The 25,122-nt window shown below is 41.9% G+C and overlaps 1 protein-coding gene across 3 annotated transcripts in view; it reads left to right on the top strand.

Annotated features, from left to right (window-relative positions):
• Positions 1-289: 289 nt before the first annotated feature.
• The window catches only part of LOC111949527 (beta-1,3-glucosyltransferase), a 147,192-nt gene continuing 122,359 nt past the window's right edge, over positions 290-25,122 (top strand). For 2 of the 3 annotated variants that reach the window (XM_070433940.1, XM_070433939.1), the window contains exons 1-2: positions 290-498; positions 7,210-7,291. In XM_070433940.1, the coding sequence (XP_070290041.1) occupies positions 454-498; positions 7,210-7,291 (127 nt within the window). In that variant the 5' untranslated portion in view covers positions 290-453. The remainder of the gene's footprint in view (positions 499-7,209; positions 7,292-25,122) is intronic. The other variant, XM_023966787.3, reaches the window with a different exon arrangement.

The following is a 25,122-nucleotide window of genomic DNA, read 5'->3' as shown; positions in this document are numbered from 1 at the left end:
TCAATGATTATCCTTTACTGTAGACGTAATGACCGTAGCTACCGAAATCTATTGTTTAGAATGTTATAATAAAATAGGCCTAATGAAGCAAGTGTTTAGCCTACGTTGCAAAGCTATTTGTGCAGGCTGGTTAAATATAGACAAATAAAGATAGGATAAATGTAAAATGATATGTGAAGAATTTTTTATTTGATAGGTACAATTGTGCCAACCAGGAAAGACACGGGGTTTGTTATTGTAGCCTAGTAAGCACGACTTTTAACAGTGCAGCATTTGGCCACAAGAGCGCGCCTGAGCCACATTAGTGGCGGTGAACATGCCAAAATCTCGTATCTTTCTCTTGTCCTAAAAATTGTGCACAAAAAAAAGCATTCCGTTCCAAACACTGTCAAAGCCACACCGGAGGCTGTCAGCATCTCTCTCTGTCTCGCACGATGATCCCTGAAAACCCAGATGTCGTACACACCGTTGCTTTTTATTTACTTTTTCTGTCGTTCGGTAAGTATTGGTTGATTTACCGTTCTATTTGAAGTTTAGCGCATTTTACTCGTGCTTTATGTGGCAAGTGGCTGCTTTAAGCAGGGAGTAGAGCAAGCTAAGATTATGCGTTGTTGGGAAACCGTGTTGCACATTGGAATAGTTAACTTTAGCTAGCCATGTAACTAGCCTACAGATGACTGGACATTGTGCATCTGGTTAAAAACTTCCAATTGGATTAGCTACACATTCGTTCACGACCGTTGGTGTTATATTGTGTCTTTAGTTCATTATGAATTGCCTAAACGCATGTTTTTCCTAGGATATAGGACTGTGGAAGCTAGCGACTGTATTTTGAGTATAGTTTAAACTTCTTGACCAGTGGCATATTCATTACGCCGATTATGTTGCAAAACGTTTCTTTAACGAAACCAAATGAAACGGGTAGAGACCAAATGAATTTGTCCAATAGAAACTTTCGTTTTGGCTCTGTTTGGTTCTTATACGGTAAACGGTTTCCGTAATGAATATGCCCCAGTGGTTTCCCAGGCTGTTGCGCGCGCAGCTTGTGGGTGTGAGAGTTGTAGCCTTCATTCTCTGAGAAATACTTTTACAATTGTATTCTTTGATAACTCCACCCAATAACTCAACGTGATGCATGCATGTGCGACGAATTGCTGCTAGGGTTATTACAGCAGCTCAGTGGCTAACTTTAAATTAGCGCGCTATTGCATTAAAATTCAGGCAACAGATTAACAATACCTAAAGACTGCAGCCAGGCATAATGCATTATGATGTGGTTATGCATCGTAAGACTTGTCATAAGAATGTGTGACCCATAAGGGCTCCCGAGTGGCGCAGCGGTCTAAGGCACTGCATGTCAGTGCTAGAGGCGTCACTACAGACACTAATGGTTCGAATCCAGGCTGTATCACAACCGGCCGTGATTGGGAGTCCCATAGGGCGGTTCACAATTGGCCCAGCGTCGTTAGGGTTTGTAAATAAGAATTTCTCCTTAATTAACTGACTTGCCTAGTTAAATAAAGGTTACATTTTTAAAAAGTATTAATAATGATCAATTTCAACGATCCTGACTAAATGATAAATAAGAACTTGTAAAGTATGGAAAGTAATGTTTTTCTCTCTGTTGTTATTCAGCAAACCTGGGTTCAAATTAGAGGTCGACCGAATATGATTTTAACGCCGATACCGATTATTGGAGGACCAAAAAAAGCCAATACCGATTAATCGGACGATTTAGAAGAAAAAAAAAGAAGGTTTTTGTTATGTGTGTATATATGTATGTGTAATAATGTCAATTACAACAATAGTGAATGAACACTTATTTTAACTTAATATAATACATGATTAAAATCTATTTAGTCTCAAATAAATGAAACAACATGTTCAATTTGGTTTAAATAATGCAAAAACACAGTGTTGGAGAAGAAAGTAAAAGTGCAAAATGTGCCATATAAAAAAGCTAACGTTTAAGTTCCTTGCTCAGATCATGAGAACATATGAAAGCTTGTGGTTCCTTTTAACATGAGTCTTCAATATTCCCAATTAAGAAGTTTTAGGTTGTAGTTRTTATAGGAATTATATGACTATTTCTCTCTATACCATTTTGTATTTCATATACCTTTGACTATTGGATGTTCTTATAGGCACTATAGTATTGCCAGTCTAATCTCAGGATTTGATAAGCTTGAAGTCATAAACAGCGCAATGCTTGAAACACAGCAAGGAGCTGCTGGCAAACGCAGGAAAGTGCTGTTTGAATGGATGCTTACGAGCCTGCTGCTGCCTACCACAGCTCAGTCAGACTGCTCTATCAAATATCATTTCATAGACTTAATTATAATATAATAAACACACAGAAATACGAGCCTTAGGTCATTAATATGTTCAAATCCGGAAACTATCATTTCGAAAACAAAACGTTTATTCTTTCAGGGAAATACGGAACCGTTCCGTATTTTATCGAACGGGTGGCATCCATAAGTCTAATTATTGCTGTTACATTGCACAACCTTCAATGTTATGTCATACTTATGTAAAATTCTGGCTAATTAATTACGGTCTTTGTTAGGAAGAAATGGTCTTCACACAGTTCGCAACGAGCCAGGCGGCTCAAACTGCTGCATATACCCTGACTCTGCTTGCACAGAACGCAAGAGAAGTGACACAATTTCCTTAGTTAAAATAAATTAATGTTAGCATGCAATATTAACGAAATATGCAGGTTTAAAAATATATACTTGTGTATTCATTTTAAGAAAGGCATTGATGTTTATGGTTAGGTACACAGGTGCAACGACAGTGCTTTTTCTTCCGCGAATGTACTTGTTAAATCATCACCCGTTTGACGTGTAGGCTGTGATTCGATGATAAATTAACATGCACCGCATTGATTATATGCAACGCAGGACAAGCTAGATAAACTAGTAATATCATCAACCATGTGTAGTTAACTAGTGATTATGTTAAGATTGATTGTTTTTTATAAGATAAGTTTAATGCTAGCTAGCAACTTACCTTGGCTCCTTGCTGCACTCGTGTAACAAGTGGTCAGCCTGCCACACAGTCTCCTTGTGGAGTGCAATGTAATCGGCCATAATCGGCGTCCAAAAATGCAGATTACCGATTGTTATGAAAAGTTGAAATTGGCTCTAATTAATCGGCCATGCCGATTTAATCGGTCGACCTCTAGCTCAAATACTATTTGAATTCTTTAAAATACACTACATGACCAAAATTATAAGGACACCTGCTTGACCAACATCTCATTTGAAAGTCATGGGCATTAATATGGAGTTGGTCCCCCCTTTGCTGCTATAACAGCTTCCACTCTTCTGGGAAGGCTTTCCACTAGATGTTGGAACATTGCTGCGGGGACTTGCTTCCATTTAGCCACAAGAGCATTAGTAAGGTCGGCACTGATGTTGGGTGATTAGGCCTGGCTCGCAGTCGGCATTCCAATTTATCCCAAAGGTGTTTGATGGGTTTGAGGTCAGGGCTCTGTGCAGGCCAGTCAAGTTCTTCCACACCGATCTCGAGAAACGATTTCTGTATGGACCTCGCTTTGTGCACAGGTGCATTGTCATGCTGAAACAGGAAAGGGCCTTCCCCAAACTGTTGCCACAAAGTTGGAAGCACAGAATCGTCTACAATGTCATTGTATGCTGTAGCGTTAAGATTTCCCTTCACTAAAATTAAGGGGATTAGCCCGAACCATGAAAAACAGCCCCAGACCATTATTGCTCCTCCACCAAACTTTACAGTTTGGAACTAGGTAGTGGGTGTTGCAACCGAGGACAGATGATTTTTACGTGTTTCAGTACTTAGCTGTCTCGTTCTGTGAGGTTGTGTGGCCTACCACTTCGCAGCTGAGCCGCTGTTTCTCCTAGACTTTTCCACTTCACAATAACAGCACTTACAGTGGACCAGGGCAGCTCTAGCAGGGCAGAAAAGGTGGCATGCTATGACAGTGCCAGGTTGAAAGTCACTGAGCTCTTCAGTAAGGCCATTCTACTGCCAATGTTTGTCTATAGAGATTGCATGGCTGTCTATTCGATTTTATACACGTCAGCAACGGGTGTAGCTGAAAATAGCCAAATCCACTAATTTGAAGAGGTGTCCACATACTTTTGTATATCTAGTGTAATTTGAGGGGGAGGTTTACTGCACACAGGTTAAGCATAGTCCTCGACTAAAAAGCGCTTTCAATGGAGATTCTCTATTGAGTTTGCTTTTTATTCCAGGAATAGGTATAATCTATGTCCAGGAAACCGCCCTCAGGTGTTTGTCAGGTGGGCAGTGTTTGCTCTTTTGGGACTTTTTCAATGGTTCCATTGGAACAGGCAGGCTCATTGGAACAGGCAGGCTCAATCAGGCACAGCTAAAGCGTTTGAAATGATTTAAAGACCCCCACCAGAGTGCAATGTCGCCCCTATTTCGACGTAATTTCTGTCCCATAGCGTAAATTGTCGTTTTTAGGTTCTACCTCTGAAGAATGACGCAGGCTGCTAATACATATTCACAAATTGGGGGTGGGAACGTTGTGGTGATTTCTAGCTCCAAAATAACTGAAACTTGACAAATTATCCAAAGGATTATTATAATTTGCTGGTAAAAAAAGTGGAGGTGCTAAAACATGTTTACACCCCATTTTAATTTGGTCCATGGCTCAGGCAGCCAAGTGTAGGCTACGGCGACAAGCTGTTTGGCTCAGCCAAAGATTATCTATTATATTGCTCCGCTCAGTTGTCGACTCGTGAAGATGGAAGTACTTTGCAGGATGTTTACGATGAATAAACAATGCCATGCTGGTGGGTGGCAACATTCAAATAAAACCCAGCCCTGAAAAGAAACGTAGACTGTAAAGTGTGTGCACGTCATATCACAGGGGAAACRCATGGTATTGGCATGACAAAGATCAGAAGTTACCCCTTCGGATTTCCCACTTCAACCTCAATATATCATACTTTGACTAAAACAATGACTTATTGACTTATCCTTGTGTAACATCACGGGTAGGCTAAGCTATGGGCATAGTCTTTCAGCTGGAAAGAAAAAGTGAATTTCTGAATTTCTGCTCTTGTGGGCATTTAATCATTTAGGATTTGAACTCGGGTCTGCTATTCATTATTCACCATAGTGGTTACAGATTATGTAACCAACTTGTCCACGCTGTACTGTTGTTACTAACAGCCTCATGAACATTAATGTAATTGTTGAATGGCATAAGTGAATGGAATAGATGTTACATGAATTTCTGTTATACCACAGGTTTATAGACTAGCCTATTGTATGGGCAACCAACTCGCTGGCCTTGTCTTTAGTGTCCACCCTGAGATTGAAAGATTGGGAGTTCGATCCCTGGCCGAGTCATACCAAAGACTGTAAAAAATGGGACCCGATGCGTCTCTGCTTGGCACTCGGCAGATATATTGGCCGGGGTAAGGTCCTGCGATAGACTAGCATCCTGTCCAGGGGGTATACTTGTACATCAMGCTACAGAAACAGTATATGGTTCCTGCTCCTATGAGCTGTTCCGTCTCCTACCGACTTCTATTGTATGGACAGATCATTGCCTTGCTGTGGTTCAAGCAGATCTGTGGATGCATAGCCTGGCTGACCGGACTCACGTGGTACACTGGTCTGGACAAGAGTCCGTTTGTTGGCGCAATATTCACACAGAAATTGGCTTGAGCTTTGATTGGTTCAACAAAAAACCCTGGAGGGAATGAGAACTCTCCTTGTTTGGATTTGAAAATCCAACAGTTGTATTGGAAGGGGGCAGCCCTCGGTGTGTGTAGTTGTCCATGTGGGTGTTTAAGTGAGAGGGGAACTAATCGACACTTCAGTCTTGTTTTGTTAACTGCTGTGTCTCAAGCCACTATCATTCAGTGTCCAATCTATATGAATAGAAAACCCTGAAAGTTCTAAAATATTCAACCAAACAATACATGTACTGTGGGACTATATTATGGCTGAAGGTTTTAGCCCTGAAACCTTGTGCTGAAGGCCTGTGTGTGGATGGTGCTCACAAATCAGCTCTCATCATGTCATTGGTGACTGTTGAGAGCAATCATGTCATATAGGTTACTGTATAATGCATGTTTATATACAGTACAATATGATGCGTATCAGGGTAAGGGTCAATCACAATATCAATTCAGGCAGTACATTGAAATCCAGTTCATGAATTGAGAATGGACAATTATTTTCTATGAGAATTTGTCAATTCAGTAATTGAATTACTTCAACTGCTGAATTGATTGATTTGAAAATCACAAGAATTAGAACAACCCCGATGCACAGAATTAGACTAGAATAACAATAGAGTAAAATATTTCCCTATGATAGGAGTCAGGGTGAAAGAGGAAGATAGTTTAATCAGAGGAACAACTGAATATGTTCGACCCTTAATTTCTGGTGATACAGTCAGTACAGTGTTTTGCCATAAAGCTCATTGCTATTTCCCCCATCCTAGTATAGAACCCAGAGTAGTTCAAGGCTCATCTCTTGACCAGCAGCATGATTCATTCTGTATTTTTACCTTTGCGTGTGTTTCCGTGCCTGCTACCAACCACGATCGACATGACCGTCTCACAAAATCAATACATTTTCATGAAATAGGGCATACCTTGTTGGTTTTTCCCTGACCTTAACACGAACACTGCATTTTCATATTCCTAGTCCTCTCACTGGGGGTTAAAGGTGAAAACAGTTCTAATATGGTGGCATTCTTAAGGTTTGCCGTTGCACTGAGAAACGAAAGGGCAACCAGCTGAACAAATGTTGTCGTCACAACCAGTAAGAGGAAATTGCTTTGAGGCACAGGAGATCACGCGTGCATGAAATGTGGTGACACATGAAAAGCTCTCAAACAAAGTTCCCCTCGCTCTCACATGCTGACCACATCGCACACACCATCGCACGCAAGTTGATTTTGTCCACCCACACCGGACGTGATCAGGACACGCAGGTTGAAATATCTAAACAAACTCGGAACCAATTCTATTAATTTGGGGACAGGTCGAAAAGCATTTAACATTTATAGCAATTTAGCTAGCTAGCTTGCTGTTGCTAGTTAATTTGTTCTGGGATATAAACATTGGGTTGTTATTTTACCTGAAAGGCACAAGGTCCTCTACTCTGACAATTAACCCATAGATAAAACCGTCAACCGAGTTCCTTTCTAGTAATCTCTCCTCCTTCCTTTAGGCTTCTTCTTCTTCTTTGGACTTGATATGGCGGTTGGCAACCGACTGGAGTGTGGACCTCAGTTCATCTTTCAATCACCCACGTGGGTATATGTTCCTAAAAACCATTGAGGAGATGGGAGAGGCMGGACTCGCGGTGCTTCGAGCGTCACAAATAGAACCAAGTTCTATTTTAAGCGCCTGGCCTACGCAGACCAGCGCAATGATTTGAATAACATGTATGTGTACATTTATTTAGCAGAGCATRCAACGCGTCTGGTCAGCATGTTAGACCATGTACATAGCTCACTATTCCCTTTGATATTTTAGCAATCTGTCTCATTGCAAGGGAATTGGAAAGTGAAGACATTGTTGAAAACAGCAAGGCTAGCCTATTTATACTGCGGGGTGTGTAGTGAGGTCCTCTCAGCAGTATCACTTGTGGCATCATGCAGGCAGTGCACGCCAAGCTGTCTTTTGCCTATCTTTCTCTAGGGACCTCCATGAAAGATGGCAAGTTGCGACAGATGTAGCAGAATGGGGAGTGAACTTGGATGTATTCCTGCAGGAAGCTGCGTTTCGAGCCAAATGTTGCATTTTTAATTCTAGCTGATAGGATTGAGAGCCTGGAAGACCAGATGAGAATGTTGCAGCCAGTCTTTCTGGTGGAACCCAGATCGTTTGTGTTACTTACTATGATGAATCCATCATTAAGTGGATTTTAGACCGCTTCCCATTTCTCAACTATTAATAATCAAGATTGGGATTTCGCTCTCCGARCTTTTGTAGTTTATCTTTGGAATAATTTACATGCAACTTTAACACCCCTTCTCTCTAAGCTGAAGGAGAGCTTATTAAAAACCCACATAAAAACCCTTGTTTAAAAAATAATAAAATCCGATATCCTCTTAAAACAATCATATGCAATGGTGCTCAGATATGTTTTGCCTATCATTTTGCCATTTCATAATTTTGTAATTTGGCCATTCACGTCAGGTTTATGATCATTTCATAGTGGTTAAAGTGATACTTAAGGATTTTGGCAATGAAGCCCTTTACAGTATCTACTTCCACGAGTCGGATGAACTCATGGATACCATTTTTATGTCTCTGTAATCTGTATGGAGGTAGTTATGTGAGCCAATGCTAACTAGCGTTAGCGCAATGACGAAGTCTATGGTATCTGCCAGCCGTTACCATAGACCTCTAGTCTATGTACCAACGCTAGTTAGCAACTTCCTTCAAACTGCACACAGAGACACACAAATGGTATCCACAAGTTCATCTGACTCTGGGGAAGTAGATAAAGGGCTTCACAATCCTGAAGTATCACTTTAAAGTCCTGGTCTGCCCACCCACTATATCTAACTATAAGAGGAGCTAATGCAGTGTCACTATGGACATCATTCAGTTCTACTCTGTCGGCAGTAATGAATTCCACTCTGTGCCATTATAGGTTTGTTCGTACATACTATTTAGGCGTACTCCAGCAGTTAGTGTCTGACCAAGCAACAGCATTTGCTCCCGCACTGTGTGAATTAAGTGTGTCAGCTGTACTGTAGCTACTTTGTGATTGAGCTGTACTGTGGTAGGTCTATAGAATTGTATATAGAACATGTATGATAGTGAATTATAGGATCTCTATGGGTAGGTCTGTGTGCGTGTCAGTCGTAATATAGGACTGTGTGTTTGTGTTTCAGCCATACTGTAGGTGTGTGTCAGTGTATTTCAGCCATACTGCAGGACTGTGTGCTACATTGTTCATTTAATCAGCTGTTCTGAAGGCCACCCTCCAGTAAAACCATGTTCCTGTTTGGCCTGGTAATAAAGAAATGCAGCGGCCATGACTAAAGCCAAACAAGTTTCTTGTGTGCGTGTGTCCGCACGGCAAGCATTTGTACATTCGCTATGCCAAAACAGTACAGAGTTACTGTAAGCACCCACCTTTCTAGTCATCTTGAAACAGCTAGGTCTTGTCTTGAAGTCACTTAGGGGCAATTCAACGGTAATGGAATTACGCTTTGACTCAGATTTTTCACTGTAAAATCTATGCCAAACAAAAATCATTGATTTCAAAGTTTAACAAACCATACAACTCTATGCACAAGGACTACTTTGAACAATTTACACAGTATATTTTACCATAACACATTTACTGGATGATCTGTGCAGATGCAAAGTTTGGTAACAGAATTATGGTAAAATCTCCCTCAGTTTTTTATGCGATCACATTTTCAAAAAATCTGTTCCGAATTAAGATTCAAAGATGTCTGCAGAAAGAATGAGGTGGTGTCAGCTATAGGGCTGTGACGGTCTTGGAATTGGAGGTTACATTAATTGGCCAGGCCAATACACACGGTCAATGACATAACCGTTAAAGGCTGGCTTTATTTCTGCAGCTTCACTATTACCATTACACTTTGTTATTATCAGTAGCATTTCATAATTTTTTTATTATTCGAGTTATTACCTCTAAATATTAGTCTCGTATACAAATTAAGAAATGTCAGATAGGAGAGGATTGTCACATTTTCGTATTGACACAATTGTCACATTTTCGTATTGACACAACTTAACACAGGCTATCGGCCTCAAAAGAAACGTGCAATTTCGCTATTGCATTACACATCGTTACTGGTTTTTCTTTCTCTTTCCTTTTTAATTTATTTTTCGTATTGTTTTTGATGTGTCCATTTTGTTTAAATGTGTGTTACTGTTGTCTTAGGCCTTTAAGACCCTATGTAAAAAAGAAGTCAATTCTGTTTGTACACTTGTTTACATGGATGCTTCTTAATAAAACCTATTTTAAACAAGCCATTACACTTTGTTATTATCATGCCATTTCATTATTATTATTCAGGTTATGAATAATAAATATTAATCTACAAATTAAGAAATGCCAGATTGGACAGAATCTGTCACATTTTCGTATTGACACAGCATGACAGAGTCAAAATAAAGATGTATGCCCACTTGTCTGTTAGCTTTTCTGTATATACAATTTTTCAATCTGGATCCTATTTTGACGCTAAAACCATTCTCACGAAGTCCGATGGTTTTTCCTCCCACTTTTCCCTAAATATTTGCATAACTTCACAAACCCTACTGTTGCTGCCATTTGATGGCAGTRGCATTGGCATATGTTCTTCAAAGAGAGGATGCCGTAATGGGCGGCAGGTACCCTAGTGGTTAGAGCGTTGGAATAGCGCTGGATCGAATCCCCGAGCTGAAAAGGTAAAAATCTGTCGTTCTGCCCCTGAACAAGGCAGTTAACCCACTGTTCCTAGGCCGTCATTGAAAATAAGAATTTGTTCTTAATTGACTTGCCTAGTTAAATAAAGGTAACATTTTTGAGAAATAACGTAGCATAAGCTACTGGATCATGCTAGGAGCGTCCAGCCAGGCTACTTTATGAATGGACATATAGACCTATATTGTTACAAATGACGGAGTCAGCCATGATTCACCAAACAATATTTTGAAAGAGGAAGCAAAGTATTTTAAGCATATGTTTTCATTTCAGTCTCCTCCATCTCCACTAACCGAAGTTAATTGTAAGGATTTGTTTCTATTATTAATGTAAAATTTAACAGCTATACAGAAAGACTCATGTGAAGGCCAAATTACAGAGGTGAAACTTCTTGATGCAATTAAAGCCTTTAAGTCCGGGATAACGCCAGGGCTGGATGGCATACCAGTTGAGGTATACCAAACAATAGAGCACTATTAATTATCTGCGAAACCAGGCCTGGTATTCACAGCTGACTTTGAAAAGGCCTTTGATAAAGTATGACTGGAGTTTATATAGAATGCCTGGAATATTTACATTTTGGAGAATATCTTATACAATGAGTTAAAGTTATATAAAATAATGGCTAGTTCTCAGAAAGTATTCAACTGTCAAGAGGAGGAAAACAAGGTTGTCCACTATCGGCATATACACTGCTCAAAATAATAAAGGGAACACTTAAACAACACAATGTAACTCCAAGTCAATCACACTTCTGTGAAATCAAACTGTCCGCTTAGGAAGCAACACTGATTGACAATACATTTCACATGCTGTTGTGCAAATGGAATAGACAACAGGTGGAAATTATAGGCAATTAGCAAGACACCCCCAATAAAGGAGTGGTTCCACAGACCACTTCTCAGTTCCTATGCTTCCTGGCTGATGTTTTGGTCACTTTTGAATGCTGGCGGTGCTTTCACTCTAGTGGTAGCATGAGACGGAGTCTACAACCCACACAAGTGGCTCAGGTAGTGCAGCTCATCCAGGATGGCACATCAATGCGAGCTGTGGCAAGAAGGTTTGCTGTGTCTGTCAGCGTAGTGTCCAGAGCATGGAGGTGCTACCAGGAGACAGGCCAGTACATCAGGAGACGTGGAGGAGGCCGTAAGAGGGCAACAACCCAGCAGCAGGACCGCTACCTCCGCCTTTGTGCAAGGAGGAGCACTGCCAGAGCCCTGCAAAATGACCTCCAGCAGGCCACAAATGTGCATGTGTCTGCTCAAACGGTCAGAAACAGACTTGTCTGGGTCGGTGTGTCACAGCATCATCGGACTGAGCTTGTTGTCATTGCAGGCAATCTCAATGCTGTGCGTTACAGGGAAGACATCCTCCTCCCTCATGTGGTACCCTTCCTGCAGGCTCATCCTGACATGACACTCCAGCATGACAATGCCTCCAGCCATACTGCTCATTCTGTGAGTGATTTCCTGCAAGACAGGAATGTCAGTGTTCTGCCATGGCTAGCGAAGAGCCCGGATCTCAATCCCATTGAGCACGTCTGGGACCTGTTGGATCAGAGGGTGAGGGCTAGGGCCATTCCCCCCAGAAATGTCCGGGAACTTGCAGGTGCCTTGGTGGAAGAGTGGGGTAACATCTCACAGCAAGAACTGGCAAATCTGGTGCAGTCCATGAGGAGGAGATGCACTGCAGTACTTAATGCAGCTAGTGGCAACACCAGATACTGACTTACTTTTGATTTTGACCCCCCCCCTTTGTTCAGGGACACACAATTCCATTTCTGTTAGTCACATGTCTGTGGAACTTGTTCAGTTTATGTCTCAGTTGTTGAATCTTGTTATGTTCATACAAATATTTACACATGTTAAGTTTGCTGAAAATAAATGCAGTTGACAGTGAGAGGACATTTATGTGGAGTTTGTGGAGGACTGGAAATTATGCAGACAATTACATTTATGAAAGCCACAATCTATAGGCCTATAGAGAGAATCAGCCAAGTCACAAAAGTACATCCCAATAAAAGGACCCGTCAATCAAAGCTACCAGCGTATGTCAGACATGAGAAATAATTTTTTACTCTTCTACTTAAAACGTATAAAGAAACCAATGCTTACCTTAGACTTTCCAAAAGTAGGCTATACGATGACAAGACAAGTATGAAGTGGAGAGTATTGTCAAATTGTCCATTTGACACAACAATAGTGCATTATTGGCCTCAGAGCCAGAACAACCTTGTCTTCTGCTGTCTAATAATTAAAGAATAGTCAGACACATCCAACCTTTTTTTATAGAAGACTTATTTATTAGCAAGCAATGAAAACGTGGATTGTACAGTGCCTTCAGAAAGTATTCATACCCCTTGACTTATTCCACACTTTGTTACAGCCTGTATTCAAAATTGATTAACTATATATTTTTTCTCACCCATATACACACAATACCCTATAATGACAAAGGGAAAACATGTTTTTAGGATTTTTTTGCAAAAGTATTGAAAATGAAATACAGAAATATCTAATTTACATAAGTATTCACACCCCTGTGTCACGTTCTGACCTTAGTTCCTTTTTTATGTCTTTATTTTAGTTTGGTCAGGGCGTGAGTTGGGGTGGGCATTCTATGTTGTTTTTCTATGTTTTGTTCTGTAGGTATTTTCTATGTGTTTGGCCTAGTATGGTTCTCAATCAGAGGCAGGTGTCAGTTGTTGTCTCTGATTGGGAGCTATATTTAGGTAGCCTGTTTTCTATTGTGTTTTGTGGGTGATTGTTTCCTGTTTTGTGTTTGCACATTTTGGGACTGTTTCGATTTTCGTTTGTATCATTCACTTTGTTATTTTGTATTTTTTGGGGTTCAGTTTTAATAAATTAAAATGGACACTTACCATGCTGCACATTGGTCCGATCCTTGCTACTCCTCTTCAGATGAAGAAGAAATTCGTTACACCCTGAGTCAATACTTTATGGAAACGCCTTTGCCAGCGATTACAGCTTTTTAAAAATTCTAACATTTGTAAAACAAAAAACCCCACTAATATATATATTGAATAGTTAATTATTCAACCCCCTGAGTAAGTACATGTTAGAATAACCTTTGGCAGTGATTACAGCTGTGAGTCTTTCTGGGTAAGTCTCTCTAAGAGCTTTCCAGACCTGGATTGTACAATCATTTGCCCATTATTCTTTTCAAAATTCTTCAAGCTCTGTCAAATTGGTTGTTGATTTGTTGCCAAAACTAACTCGGCCACTCAGGAACATTCACTGTCTTCTTGGTAAGCAACTCCAGTGTAGATTTGGCCTTGTGTTTTAGGTTATTGTCCTGCTGAAAGGTGAATTCATCTTCCAGTGTCTGGTGGAAAGCAGACTGAAGCAGGTTTTCCTGCTTCTATCATCTATTGATTCAAACATGCTCTTAAACTTTCCTGACTGGCCATAGAGGACACCTAATTGATGGACCCAAGAAAGGGAATCCTGGATCAGTGGGGAGGCTGAGCAGCCAGCCTGTGTAATCAGATTTACACAGTGTGCTCCACAATGGACATAGAGGGCTAATGGCTGCTGCCTCCTCACAATTGCCTCTGCATCTGTGTATTTTCCTGCCATGTTTGAGGCACCATCGTAACTCTGCCCACATAAGCCAGACATGGGAAAATTGAGCCTCAACAACACATCAGTTGCCACTTTCGCAATGCCCTCGCCTGTTGTCTCCGATACCCTGTATAGTCCAATAAACTCCTCGTGAGGGACAAGGCCATAGTCAACATAACGCAGCAGACATTCTCCTGTTCAGCACCAGAGACATCTTGAGTACCATCAACAATTACTGAAAATTGTACAATTGGAAGAGACCTCATCTCAGCTGGAATGCCTCGAATGACTGTATTGGCCATGATGTTCAGAATTTAATTATGTGCTTTGGGACCTGTGTACATTTGTGGTACGCTCTGTTAACCACTTCAGTACAATGGGATTATCCTCTTCTGCCCTAAGTTTCAAAAGCTGGTATAAATTCCAACTGTCATCCGTGTGGCCTCTAAAGGCTTGTCCCTGTCTTGCTACGTGCCGCACCGAACTTACAATTTTCATCAAGCAATTCCGTGCGTCCTCCTGCTGTTTACCCCATGCGCTGGGTAACTGGGCACTGATTGGATTTAGCTGGTGTGCTGTTACARTTACAAAGTGGCGGTGGGTTTGGCAGTTTTGATGTGTTGTGAATTTTACAATGGCTTTTCTCCAGTTCCTAAATCCTGCACTAATGAAGGAAGCATCCTCTCTTTTGCCAAAAGATGTCTGGCTTGAAAACCCTTGGCTTCAGTGAAAACACAACACTCATTTTATTGATGGATTATAATGTAGCCAGGGAAATTCGCAAAACCATTTATCTTGAAACATCAACACTCTGTTGGCTAGAGTTTGCGGTTCTATAAATTGTGGGTGTGGCTGATATGGTTTTGTGCCATCACTGAGGTAACTGGAAAATGCTGTGCCACTGTCCCCTATACTGGTGCTGCTTGCAACAAGGTTGACACGTGGTCCTGCCGTGGCTGTGACACTGTCCTCTGAAGTCTCTCTCCCTGGCTCTTTCACCACCCTCACTGACTCACAGTCTGTCTCCTAGAAAATAAATAAGGTGTTTGCCATACTCCTAACTACCGGTACCCAAAATGACACAATTAATCACAACAGCAATACCATTGCCTTAAACTAATCTTGGTTCAGTCACCAGTTTAAGTTGAGAGTGGGGGTATCCATGGCAATTGTGTCCCTATTTTGCAAGTCTAAAAAAGAGGGAACCTTTCATAATGTTGTCAAACAAAGACTCAACAAACTTACCTGAGACTCCCTGTCTCTGCCAGTCTGTCCCTGCCAGTATGTCCCCAGCTCTGCTGTCTGTGTGCCATCTGTTGCCTACTCTGCCTAATGACATCATTATGAAACATTTCCATTAGCATTTCACTTCTTTCTTATGAACATTTTATCAACTAGTCTTTGAGATATTAGGCTACTAGGGTTCTTACTTTTCGTTTTGGTGTACTGAAAAATGCTCTCGTGTCTGTCTTTTTTCTACCTGGCTGGCTGGCTGGCTGGCTGGCTGGCTGGCTGGCTGGCTGGCTGGCTACACACACACACACACACACACACACACACACACACACACACAGTGTGCAGGTTATTTACAGTACGAGATGGGCTTCGATCTACCAGGTAGCTAGCTAACCAGCAAGCAAATGTGAAACGGATTGCAGTGACAAGGATTGACAGCTGAATGAGTTCACCATTTACACAACGTATGCTGAAACCTTTTGCAATTTTAATATAGTTTGTTATCGATTTATATTGGCTCCCACAATATCTGAATTTGCAGAGCTAGCCAGCACCAATCCCGTTACTGTTGTGTTTGCTATAATCTTTGCTATCGTCAGTTTACGCCAGGATTGGCGCACAGGTGCTTCAAAGTCCCCTAGCGACAATTTAGCTTTTGCAACGGGACCATTATAGATATTTAAGACAGTGTTGGAAGAGAGTATAGTTCTGTTCAATTTGGAGTTCAGTTTATCGGTAACCTTATCAGCATGCACTACAGCTGCATGCTGATCTTGGAATAAACTAACGATAGCAAATACTTCATCTTTGACGATGCCACATAAATGGAATAGGTGCTAGCTAATGTTTGCTTTAGTTTGCGCCATCGGTTTGCTCGCTAGCTCTGCAAATTCCGCTATTGTGTGTGTGAACCCTACCAACATAAAAGATCGCTATGGTGTGATTGACTGGATTAACCTCACGTTAGCTACATGCATTGAGTGCCTTTCATATGGTAAACATGAACACTCTGTCACCTTGCCAGCTAAGGAACACTACATTGCATTGCTAGCTCCTCTCATTGACTCGAATTCAAACAACTGCAAACACTGGTTGATGTTACTGTAGCTAGCTAGAAAATGTCAGCTAACCGCTAGCTAACATAAAGAGTGACATGTAATTCAATGCAGCGAAAATGAAGACTGGTGATGTTTATAAATGTGTTTTATTGTATTGAGTGGTAGAAGTAAAGAAATGTCTAACATATCCTTTGAACTACTAACTGGAGGTCAGCCACCAATGACAGACTCTGTCAGATTCCCACACATGCACTGTACCTGCATCATGTGCCACTGCTGAGGGCTGGGAGGGTGGGAGGCAGTGGATCAAACCATTGTGAGCGGGGGTCGCAATGTTTAGAAACTTAAAAACGCGCTATTAAGTGTCTATAATCAGCACAAGTGCTTTCATTGCGTATTATTCATATTTTTGAAATTACATAGTTATGTTTACAGTGATATATTGGGTGGGACAAATCATATTTTTTCCCAGGATGGGGGGGTCGTGTCCCCACCCGTCCCCCCTGGGATTTCCGCCTATGCCCCAAACAGGGAAACAGTTCCCAATCAAAGTTGTTATCACATACTCCGCTAAGGCAGTTATTTATCTTATAACTTGTCCTTGTGGTAAAAATTATGTGAGCAAAACAAAGCGCAAACTAAAAGTAAGAATCTCTGAGCATCGTAGCACCATTAGGTGCAGAAACTCGACGTACCCAGTTGCGGGCGGCCCACTTTTTAAAAGCGAACCACTCTATTTCATCCCTTCGCTATATCGGCATCGAACACGTCACCCTCCCTAAGAGAGGGAGGGACCTTGACAATTTATTGTTAAAACAAGAGGTGGCCTGGATCATTTAATTTAAGACCCTTGCTCCTTTCAGTCCCAATGTAGAGTTTGATCTGAAGCCATGTATATACAGTGCATTCGGAAAGTATTCAGACCCCTTTCCACATTTTGTTATGTTACAGCCTTATTCTAAAATGTTTTAAATTATTGATTTTTTTTTACTCATCAATCTACACTCAATACCTCATAATGAATAAGTGAAAACATGTTTTTAGAAATGGTTGCAAATGTATTAAAAATAAAAAACAGATACCTTATTTACATAAGTATTCAGACCCTTTGCTATCAGACTCGAAATTGACCTCAAGTGCATCCTGTTTCCATTGATCATCCTTGAGATGTTTCTACAACTTTATTGGAGTCTACCTGTGGTAAATTCAATTAATTGAACATTATTTGGAAAGGCACACCTGTCTATATAAGGTCCCACAGTTGATAGTGCATGTCAGAGCAAAAACCAAACTGTGAGGACGAAGGAATTGTCCATAGCGGTGTCGAGGCACAGATCTGGGGAAGGGTACCAAAAAATGTCTGCAGTGGCCTCCATCATTCTGATATGTAAGAAGTTTGGAACCACCAAGACTCTTCCTAGAGCTGGCCGCCCGGCCAAACTGAGCAATCGGGGGGGGAGGGCCTTGGTCAGGGAGGTGAACAAGAACCTGATGGTCACTCTTACAGAGTTCCAGAGTACCTCTGTGGAGATGGGAGAAACTTCCAGAAGGACAACCATCTCTGCAGCACTCCACCAATCAGGCATTTATGGTAGAGTGGCCAGACGTAAGCCACTCCTCAGTAAAAGGCACATGACAGCCCACTTGGGAGTTTTCCAAAAGGCACCTAAAGGACTCGCAAACCATGAGAAACAAGATTATCTGGTCTGATGAAACCATGACTGAACTCTTTGGCCTGAATGCCAAGTGTCACATCTGGAGGAAACAAGGCACCATCGGTCAAGCATGGTGGTAGCAGCATCATGCTGTGGGGATGTTTGTCATCGGCAGGGACTGGGTCAGAATTGAGGGAAAGATGAACGGAGCAGCTTTGCACACTCTTGGCGTTCTCTCAACCAGCTTCATGAGGTAGGCACGTGGAATGCATTTCAATTAACAGGTGTGCCTTGTTAAAAGTTCAATTGTGGAGTTTCTTTCCTTAATGCGTTTGAGCCAATCAGTTATGTTGTGACAAGGTAGGGGTGGTATACAGAAGATAGCCCTATTTGGTAAAAGACCAAGTCCATATTATGGCAAGAACATCTCAAATAAGCAAAGAGAAATGACAGTCCATCATTATTTTAAGACATGAATGTCAGTCAATTCGAAAAATGTCAAGAACTTTGAAAGTTTCTTTAAGTGCAGTTGCAAAAACTATCAAGCGCTATGATGAAACTGGCTCTCATGAGGACTGACACAGGAAAGGAAGACCCAGAGTTACCGCTGCTGCAGAGGATAAGTTCATTAAAGTTAACTGCAGCGCAGATTACAGCCCAAATAAATGCTTCAGAGTTCAAGTAACACACATCTCAACATCAACTGTTCAGAGGAGACTGCATGAATCAGGCCTTCATGGTCGAATTTCTGCAAAGAAACCAGTACTAAAGGACACCAATAAGAGGAGGAGACTTGCTTAGGCCAAGAAACACTAGCAATGGACATTAGACCGGTGGAAATCTGTCTTTTGGTCTGATTAGTCCAAATTTGGGATTCTTGGTTCCAACCGCCGTGTCTTTGTGAGGCGCAGAGTAGGTTAACGGATGATCTCCACATGTGTGGTTCCCACCAGGAAGCATGGCGGAGAATGTTATGGTGTGGGGGTGCTTTGCTGGTGACACTGTCTGTGATTTATTTCGAATTCAAGGCGCACTTAACCAGCATGGCTCCCACAGCATTCTGCAGCAATACGCCATCCCATCTGGTTTGCGCTTAGTGGGACTGTCATTTGTTTTTCAACAGAACAATGACCCAACACACCTCCGGGTTGTGTAAGGGCTATTTGACCAAGGAGAGTGATGGAGTGCTGCATCAGATGACCTGGCCTCCACAATCACCAAACCTCAACCCAATTGAGATGATTTGGGATGAGTTGGACCGCAGAGAGAAGGAAAGGCAGCCAACAAGTGCTCAGCATATGTGGGAACTCATTCAAGACTGTTGGAAAAGCATTCCTCATGAATGGTTGAGAGAATGCCAAGAGTGTGCAAAGCTGTCATCAAGGCAAAGGGTGGCTACTTTGAAGAATCTAAATGATAAATATATTTTGATTTGTTTAACACTTTCTTGGTTACTACGTGATTCCATATGTGTTATTTCATAATGTTGATGTCTTCACTATTATTCTACAATGTAGAAAATAGTAAAAATAAAGAAAACCCTTGAATGAGTAGTTGTGTACAAACCTTTGACTGGTACTGTATAAAAAAGGTGGCTGTTTTGTCTTGTATTTAAGTGTTGACAGCCAGTAGACACCATGTTTATATTGGAGATGGTGACGCGTTTAAATAGTGACGGATTAACGTTGATCATGTTGTGAAATGGTAGTTGTTTTCTGATGGCTGTGAGAACTTGTCCAACCAAAAAAGTTGGATATATTTGTTGTCTTAAGGGGGGAAGATGATACGAGCTTTGATTTTTCCATTTATATTTTGAGGTTGGACGTTAGCAAGTTGGACACACCGATTGGTGTCACCTCGTTAGTCAGTATATGTTACACCTGTGCTGCCTTGTCATCTCAAATGACAGAAGGTGTTTCACCTGTGCCGGCACAGGTGTGAGTTTTAATTTTGTTTGCCTTCTCTTGGGCAAATTTAGTGGGCCTTCAATGTGGGTGTCTTTTAGGTCCCATTTGTTGTTGCTAGTGGACACCCCCTTGAATGTCTTTCAGAAGCCCTCCTAGAACTGCACTTGTTTTGTTTGTTGTTGGTGACTCTTTGATAGTTCACCCCCTTCTGTTTGAGTGGCAATTTTTGGTTTCTTGCCTGGAAATGTAACAAGGATTTAAAAAAATTGCATTCTAATCTGAGCACTTCAGGTGTTTTCAATAAGAAACTCAAATGTTTGTTTTCCATGCCCTATTGAACATCTGTCCAGTTGAAATGATGGGGACACAGCTGGATTGTCACAGAGAAAATGCATTGTTTCCTTCCCAATGTTACTGTGACGGTGTAGGGCTAATGGACATACAGTGGTTCTTCCTTTTAAAAATTGTGTCGTATTGCAGAACACCTTGCGGGCTGCCGCAGAATTCTATGGCACGTTATTTAAGTGTCAGCCATTGTTGCCATAATGCTGGTTTTTGTTAGTTAGACCACCAGAAGGCATCTTTGAGAAGCATTTGACTGTTTTAATATTGGCTGTACTAGAGAATTTAAAACTTTTTRTAAGAACATAGTATATGGGATAGATTTTAAGAAATTTAGCTTAATTCATTTGATTATTGTTTCTTTTCCAAGAAAAACGAAACCCTCAGGAAAATATGGCGCTGTACAACGTGACTGGCCCAACCGGAGATTCAGTGAACATAATAATCTCATTGATTTATCAAGACCAGTACCCATGCTATCAAATCAAATCAAATTTTATTAGTCACATACACATGGTTAGCAGATGTTAATGCGAGTGTAGCGAAATGCTTGTGCTTCTAGTTCCGACAATGCAGTAATAACCAACAGTAATCTAACCTAACAATTCCACAACTACTACCTTACACACACACACAAGTGTAAAGGGATAAAGAATATGTACATAAAGATATATGAATGAGTGGTGGTACAGAACGGCATGGCATGAGCAGTATGATGGTCATAGACGTACAGGATTATATATCATATAGAGATGATATACTGTAGGAGTATGTAAACATAAAGTGTGCATGTTTAAAGTGGCTAGTGGTACATGTATTACATAAGATGGCAAGATGCAGTAGATGATATAGAGTACAGTATATACATATGAGATGGGTAATGTAGGTATGTAAACATTGTATTAAGTGGCATTGTTTAAAGTGGCTAGTGGTACATTTTACATAATTTCCATCAATTCCATTTTTAAAGTGGCTGGAGTTGAGTCAGTATGTTGGCAGCGGCCGCTAAATGTTAGTGGTGGCTGTTTAACAGTCTGATGGCCTTGAGATAGAAGCTGTTTTTCAGTCCTCGCGTCCCTGCTTTGATGCACCTGTACATGACCTCGCCTTCTGATGATAGCGGGTGAACAGGCAGTGGCTTGGGTGGTTGTTGTCCTGATGATCTTTATGGCCTTCCTGTGACATCGGGTGGTGTAGGTGTCCTGGAGGGCAGGTAGTTTGCCCCTGGTGATGCGTTCTGCAGACCTCACTACCCTCTGGAGAGCCTTACGGTTGTGGGCGGAGCAGTTGCCGTACCAGGCGGTGATACAGCCCGACAGGATGCTCTCGATTGTGCATCTGTAGAAGTTTGTGAGTGCTTTTGGTGACAAGCCGAATTTCTTCAGCCTCCTGAGGTTGAAGAGGCGCTGCTGCGCCTTCTTCACAACGCTGTCTGTGTGGTGGACCAATTCAGTTTGTCCGTGATGTTTACACCGAGGAACTTAAAACTTTCCACCTTCTCCACTACTGACCCGTCGATGTGGATAGGGGTGCTCCCTCTTCTGTTTCCTGAAGTCCACAATCATCTCCTTTGTTTTGTTGACGTTGAGTGTGAGGTTATTTTCCTGACACCACACTCCGAAGGCCCTCACCTCCTCCCTGTAGGCCGTCTCGTCGTTGTTGGTATCAAGCCTACCACTGTAGTGTCATCGCCAAACTGATGATTGAGTTGGAGGCGTGCATGGCACGCAGATCGTGGAGTTGAACCAGCAGGAGTACAGGAGAGGGCTCAGAACGCACCCTTGTGGGGCCCCAGTGTTGAGGATCAGCGGGGTGGAGATGTTGTTACCTACCCTCACCACCTGGGGGCGGCCCGTCTCAGAGCAGCGTGTCTCAGAGCAGCGTGAAACGGTGCTGAAATAGTTGACCACAGGCTATTGCTATTAAGCTATTGCTGCAAATCCTATTATAACAATTGGATGACTTTGGGTGTTCCAACTATTTGTTGCCTTCATTAGCCTACTTTATTCCAATATTTCTGTCATTCAGTCATATTTATTCCCATAGTAATTCGTTATGGATCCATCCAGATGTGGTTAGAAAACAATGCATTTGGTTAACTCGGTAAGGGTCTATTGTCCTGCTGATAGGCCATCAAGGTTGGATAGAATGATATAATTGTTCAACAAGCGTTTTGTACTCATAAATTCATATTTCATAAATCTTGGCTTCCCAATTCTGTACAATTCACCATATTACAATACATTCGCTCCATTACAATTAGCTGCCATGTCTTTAACATGAAACAATAACGCAGTGCACCATCATTTGCTAATTTCCTCATTATTCAGTAGAGGAATGAATCTTTAGTAGTTGTAGGTAGAAACGATTGACTCTTTCGCAGTGTACATAACGTGTGGGTTGGTTGATGAAATGAATCTCCCGTGTGGCTCAGTTGGTAAGAAGATGTCACTAGCAATGCCGGGGTTGCGTTTCTATTGCCACAGATTCACATACTCTAAAAATACATATTCCCAAAAAATGTAGGCAATAAGGCACGAGGGGGTGTGGTATGCGGCCAGGGATGTTCTTAGGCACAACGCAACGCCAATCAGCATTCCGAGCTCGAACCACCCAGTTTATAATATGGAATCTACAACACAGATGTGGAAAATGTTTAGTGGTGTTAACTACATATAAAGTATAGGCCTCGGTGGCCTGATTGGTCTTACACTTTTCCCCCATCCMTAGTAAACACAACTGATTTTAAACTAATTGCATTTTTAACTRAAGATCATTATTAGTTCATTATTGGAGTCAGGTTTGTTAGCTGGGACTGGGGGAAAAGTGTGACACCAATCAGGCCCCCGAGGACTGGAGTTGCCCAGGCCTGTGCTAGGCAGTAGTATATTCATAAGGCTATATTCTGTGTCCTGGCTGGCTTCCCCTCAGACTAGGGCTCCTGCTTCTTATCAACACCTCTCTCTTTATCTCTCTCTCTCTCTCTCTGTGTGTTTGAGCCTCGGAAGGCTATTTTACACAACACGGGAAATGTGACTCTTCAGCTCTATCTGGTGATTACATTTAGATATGAAGCTGTTAGAAGCCCCAACACACACACACACACACGCACAGCAGCCAGCTAATGTCGAATTGACTAGTATAGAAATATGTTCTCCAAACTGCTGTTTTGATCCTCAGTATTGATTTGGAATCCTCATGAGAAGGCCCCTTTTGCATTGAATCGATAGCATTAAAATTGGATATAGGCTCCCCATGGTCTAATTGCAAACTTTCATAGATGAATGGTGGTGCACACAGACTGCGTACTATCAGAAACAAACACAGACACACACGGGAAAGAGCTTCCTCCCTGAGGGTCTGTTAAATCTCCTACTAACTAACCTTTCTGCTATGATGGGCCCCAATGATGTTTCATTAGGCAGGTTCCTCTATACTGATTAGAGTCGTGACTATAAACCCCTCGGGACAATATACAGTGGGGAGAACAAGTATTTGATACACTGCCGATTTTGCAGGTTTTCCTACTTACAAAGCATGTAGTCTGTAATTTTTTATCATAGGTACACTTCAACTGTGAGAGACGGAATCAAAAAAGGTACATCTTCACAACTTGAGAGACGGAATTAAACAAAAAATCAGAAAAATCACATTGTAATGGTTTTAAGTAATTATTTGTTGCATTTTATTGCATGACATAAGTATTTTGAGTCTCAGAAGCAGAACTTATAGTTGGTACACGAAACCTTTGTTTGCAATTACAGAGATCCATACATTTTCCTGTAGTCTTGCCAGGTTTGCACACACTGCAGCAGTGGCTTTTGGCCCACTGCCCTCCATACAGATCTTTCTCCCAGGATCCTTTCAGGTTTCTGGTTGCTAGTGTCTGCTGGCAATACGGACTTCAGCTCTCTCTCCAATGATTTTTCTAAATTGGGCTTCAGGTCTGGCGACTGGCTAGGCTCCAGGACTTGAGATGCTTCTTACGGTGAGGCACTGTTTAGTTGCGCCCTGGCTGTGGTGTTTGGGTGCGTTGTCATGCTGGAAGCCAGCCACGACCATCGTCAATGGCACTTGAACGTGAGGGAAGGAGGTTGTTGGTCCAGATCTCGCGAATACATGCCCCATCCATCCTCTCCGGCTCATTAGACACAACGAGAAATCAATATGAAATACGGTGCAGTCGTCCTGTCCCCCTTTGCAGAACAGCATCCCAAGAATGAATGTTTCCACCTCCATGCTACAGTGGGGTATGGTGTTCCTTGGGGTTGTTACTTCCCTACCTGTCTTTCTTCTTCCAAACACGGCGAGTGGAGTTTAGACTCAAAAAGCTCTATTTTTGTCTCTCAGACCACATGACTTTATCGGTTTTCCATATCCTCCTGCTTTGGATCATGCCAGATGGGTCATCTGGCAAACGTCAGTGACAGGCGCCTGACATCGGGCGCTGGCTTGAGCAGGGGGACCTGTGCGTGCGCTGCAGGAATTTTATCCATGACGGCCGTAGGTGTGTTTACTAATGGTTTTCCTTTGAGACTGGTGGTCCAGCTCTCTCAGGTCAATTGGACCAGGTCCTGCCTTGTAGTTCTGGGCTTGATCCCGTTTCACCATCCTCATGGGATCGATTGATCGCCGCCGAGTGATGATTCTTGCATGGAGCCCAGACCGAGGTGATTGAGCCCGTCATCCTGAATCTTCTTCCGATTTTCTAATCATTTGTTGGCCATCAGTTGTTAGCCTTGTTCTCACCAAGTCTGCTTGCAAATATTGTCTGTAGCTCCATCCGCTTGTGCAGTCCTTACCAAATTTTATCCTGATGTCCTTTCACCAGCTCTCTGGTCTTGGCCATATGTGAGGAGTTGGAGTCTGTTTGATTGAGAGTGGGACAGGTGTCTTTTATACA

Source organism: Salvelinus sp. IW2-2015, linkage group LG22 (assembly GCF_002910315.2).
Source record: "Salvelinus sp. IW2-2015 linkage group LG22, ASM291031v2, whole genome shotgun sequence".
Classification (NCBI taxonomy): domain Eukaryota; kingdom Metazoa; phylum Chordata; class Actinopteri; order Salmoniformes; family Salmonidae; genus Salvelinus; species Salvelinus sp. IW2-2015.
This window is presented reverse-complemented; position numbering and strand designations above follow the sequence as displayed.